Source organism: Cynara cardunculus, assembly GCF_001531365.2.
Source record: "Cynara cardunculus var. scolymus isolate 2C chromosome LG 15, CcrdV1, whole genome shotgun sequence".
Classification (NCBI taxonomy): domain Eukaryota; kingdom Viridiplantae; phylum Streptophyta; class Magnoliopsida; order Asterales; family Asteraceae; genus Cynara; species Cynara cardunculus.
Window position 1 is genome coordinate 793,865 of NC_037542.1, and position 4,422 is coordinate 798,286.

General features: G+C 32.6%; 1 protein-coding gene across 1 annotated transcript; it reads right to left on the reverse strand.

Moving 5' to 3' along the window:
* Nucleotides 1–1,654: 1,654 nt before the first annotated feature.
* LOC112528131 (root allergen protein-like) lies at nucleotides 1,655–2,519 on the reverse strand. Its single transcript, XM_025139064.1, has 2 exons — nucleotides 2,261–2,519; nucleotides 1,655–2,128 (listed from the first exon to the last, which is right to left on the reverse strand). Exons 1-2 carry the CDS (start codon nucleotides 2,439–2,441, stop codon nucleotides 1,833–1,835), a joined length of 477 nt encoding a protein of 158 aa, XP_024994832.1. The 5' UTR covers nucleotides 2,442–2,519; the 3' UTR covers nucleotides 1,655–1,832.
* Nucleotides 2,520–4,422: the final 1,903 nt, after the last annotated feature.

Genomic DNA, 4,422 nt, shown 5'->3' on the forward strand with positions numbered 1-4,422 from the left:
TGTGTGCTTACTTGGATTATGGAGTAGAGTTGTTATTGTTGATCTTGAATACTTGTTATATATGCAAGTGATGTACAAGAATGACTGGAAAAACTTGTTAGCTACCTTTGAGATGTAGCTTGTTGTATCTTTTTGGGACCGAATGTGTACTATGATGTTTCTCTTTATATGAAATACATGGTTATATGCAAATGAGGATCTTGGGGTGTTACAAAGTTGGTATCAAAGCCTAGTTTTAAGGGATTTAGATAATCATCATGATGCCTAGACTTAAACTATATTATTTGTATATTAGGGGTTCCTGACATAAGTAGAACCATTGGAATAAATATGATGGGTTAAGAGAACGATATGTAAAGGAAATTCAATTTACAACTAGCCAATGTAATTATGGATTTAAAGGTACATATTTGTGCTTGGATACTTTTTTATATTTGGGAATGTGATTACATGATTCATGATCGTCAAATGGTATTTTTGGGGTTAGAGGGACTTGAACCAACCCCCTTTGTGAGGAGGCACCCCTTCTCCCGAAGTTACAGGGCTATTTTGCCATTCGAAAACTTTAACTCGTAATTGGATGCAATGGTATCTCTACTACTGTTTATAATCCCTTTTCAATTTTAAATAATAAGCTAATCAAGATAATGATAAGGACATTGGTTACTATCTTCATCCCAAGTAATTTGAGTTCTAGAATACTTTTCATCATGTTAAAATTTTAAGGTTTAGGTTTACGAACTGCTTCAGATTGTTAATTAATTGTTCAAATAGTTTTTAGGTTCAAGCTGTTAAATTTTTAGGTTTAGGCTTGAGATATCACTACAACAAAATTGGGTTTATAGGACACCCGCAATCTATAAGTGTCCTAATAGACCGCTTTATAGGACTTAATTATAGGACCAAAATATAAAGCGTCATATCTAAAGGTGTTGTAATAAGTTTATACGACACTTTTGAGCGTCTTAACAAGTTTTTAAGGACATTTCTAATACAAAGTGTCACATTAGCAACTTTATAGGACACTTTTGAGAAATTGTCCTATAAACTCAATTTTTTATAGGACACTTGTTTTTATAGAATTTGTTTTTCAAATAGTGTCCTATAAAGTTGATAATGGGACGCTTTATATTAAAAGTGTCCTAAAAAACATATTACAACATCAAAAAACGTCATATAAAATTAATACAACACCATTAGATGGGACACTTTATTTTTTTGGTCCTATAAACTAAGTCCTATAAAGAGGTCTATTAGGACGCTTACAATTTGAGAGTATCTTATAAACCCGATTTTGTCGTATATATGTTATCTCTCAAAAGCTTTTAGGACTTGGGATTATTTAGACATTTATCCATCCACCATCATTTCTTTTCCAGCTTCTACAAAACCTGCAATTAGCATTCTTTTTCTATATCAACCTATTTTATAGAAACTTTCACAATCGACTACCAACATGGCATTTTCCACAACTTATATGATAGAATATGATAGTGGCATATATAACGAAAGTCAATTTTTGACTTCAATTTAGTTTAGTGAGTAGGTATTGGCAAAATTAATAAAGGTTATAACAATGACATCTTACCAATTGAAAGTAATCTTATACGCTATAATAATAAATAAAACTAATCGACCAAGAAAAAAACTTTTAAGTAAAAAATTAATCCAAAGTCGCTCATCATATTTGATTGTAACAGATGGGAACATAGTACAACAATTAGATAGTACGAGAATCTTGATTATTATTTTAAACCACATTAAAAAAGGGAAACATAAAACATGATACCGAGAGGATTTGAAACCATGATAAAAATGTTGACTGAGATGAATCAATAACTTTCGGGATGGGCAATACCATAAGCCTCAATAGCCTTGAAGGTTTTCTCATATATATCTTTTTCAATTTTAAGAACCTCTTCAGATGGTTTCTCATTGCCTTTGCAGTTGTAAATTATTGTTTGCTTGAATATGCTTCCTCCGTCGGCAGAAGGTACGATGGTAATTTGATTTGTGATGGAGTCTAATATTCCCATCAAGTTGTCACCTTCAAAGAATGAGTAGGTATAGCTGAAGTTGCTTGCATCAATAGCATCAACCTTATATTTTCCGCTTGTAAATGGAACAGCTGTAGTAGATAAATACATTTAGAAAGAAAACGTAATTAGTACCAAAATGACACAAATCAATGGCTTCGAAGAAATATAGTCATATGGGTAATGATGAAATAGAACCACTATTTAATGTTAGAGTTTCTTACCATCACCAAATGTGAAGATCTTTATGGTTCCGATACCTCCGTTGCCTTCGGTTGTCTCGATGGATTTGAAAACTTCAGGGTTCACTTTAGGTGCAATACTGTCAAAATCACTAAACACCTTAAAAACCTTGTCGGCAGAAAATGAAGAAGGAATCTCGATATTGATGCTAACTGAAGTCATGATTTATTAATCACAAAGAATACAGAAAATAAAGGAGGATTTTTATTTTCTAAAGAGAAAGGATGCTTTTGTTGGTATGAAATGTGAATGAAGTGCATGGTATTTATAGGCCAATGGAATTGAAAAGAAAGCCATCAATTATGACTGATTGCTCATTGGGATAAATTAACTTGAATATTATATATTTGGTGTTGCAATGACATGTGAATAATATTTGTTTGTTTCCGTTGTGTCATGTTCTAAGAAAGCTAGAATAATAATAATAATAGTTCATTAATATTATTCACATATCTAGGAAGTATCGGATTGCTTTGAATCTAGTCATGGAAGCAAATGTTTCATCATAATCGATGTCTTCTTCTTGACTATATCCTTGAGTAACAAGTTGAGACTTCTTACGGGTTACAATATCTTGCTCATCCAACTTGTTTCAATACACTCATTTGGTGCCCATAATAGTTTTGTTGGATGGATGAGGGACAAGGTACTTGACTTTATTTCTATCAAACTCAATGAGTTCTTCTTGCATAGCACTAACACAACTTGGGTCACTAATAGCTTCATTGATTTTCTTTGGTTCGTCTAAAGAAAGAAGGTTGACAAATAGAAAAATATTACCTAGACCACGTCAATTCTGAATACCTGCGTTAGGATTACCAAGAATTTGATTGAAGGGATGATTTTTTGCCAATGGTTGAGTTGGTATATGAATTTGAGTTGTCATCTTTTGAGATAGGTGGCTTAGGTATAGAGGATGAATCTTGATCAAGAGATTATTCAGCATTCGATTGAATTGCTAAACGAGCCTCAGTTAAGGAATCATTTACTGAGAGACGTTTAGTGACTAAAAGGTCTGTATTTGAAATAGAGAGTTGCAAGTGACTAATGGGAATGTCAGATGTCCTTGAAGAGGATTCAGCTTATGGTTGATCAGCGTTCGATTTATTGTTGAATGAAGCTTCAGTTTCTCCAAAGTGAGATATCATCCATCTCTAACTCTTCTTCATCGTTAGAGATGGGTTTAGAGTTAGCTGATCAAGATTCATCAAATGTGACATGAATAGTTTCTTTTATAGTTTGTCTTCTTTTGTTGAATACTATGAAGGCTTTGGATTCTGAAGAATATCCAAGAAAGATTCCTTCATCAGCTTTGGGATCAAACTTTTCAAGGTTATCTCTATTGTTTAAGATGTAACAGGTACAACCAATGATATGTAGAAAGCTGAGATTGGGATTTCTAACATGAAAACGTTCATAAGTTGTCTTCTTAAATCTCTTAACGATCAGCGATCGATTTTGATTAAAACATGCAGTTTGATAGCTTCAGCCTAGAATTGAGTAGAAAGATGAGATTCACTGAGCATTGATCGAGCGTCTTCAATTGTCATTCGATTTCTTTTTTCAGTGACTCCTTTCTATTGTGGAGTTCTCAAAGTTGAGAAATTGTGAGAAATTTCTTGTTCTCAAAAAAGTTTTCATTGGTACTATTTTTGAATTCAGTACCATGACCACTTCTTATTGAACAAACAATGAGGTTGACCAGTACTTCCCTTTTCCTCACAAACGAGAGGATTTCATAAGGTGTGTCATTCTTGGATCTAAGAAAAAAAATACCTGAGTGTACCTAGAGAACTCATCGACGATGACTAGAGTATATTTCTTTCCATATATGGATTATATGTTGATAGGTGATAACTATCATTTTGTGAGAGTTATTTGTTGTTCTATACCCCTATTTTATTGTATCTTTGATACCCATTTTGCTCCTATCCTATATTTTTTATCCAAATTATGTAAAGAGGTGATGAAAGGTTTAGAATTTAATTATTTTCTAAAAAACCCATTACTGTTGGTAAATTTTGCATCTAGTTGGATTTGAACAAAATTATGATATTCATATTCTTGGATATTAATGAGATTTAATGCTAAGTTCAGATCTAAACATTTAGTTGCATGGAAGAATGGACCCGGTTAAGTGATG

What these genes read in the sequence shown, in the direction of transcription:
- LOC112528131 (XM_025139064.1), bottom strand. Translation starts at nt 2,441, where the DNA reads ATGACTTCAGTTAGCATCAATATCGAGATTCCTTCTTCATTTTCTGCC. An exon ending in GATCTTCACATTTGGTGATG is followed by an intron (nt 2,129 to 2,260) that starts GTAAGAAACTCT and finishes TATCTACTACAG; the next exon opens with CTGTTCCATTTACAAGCGGA.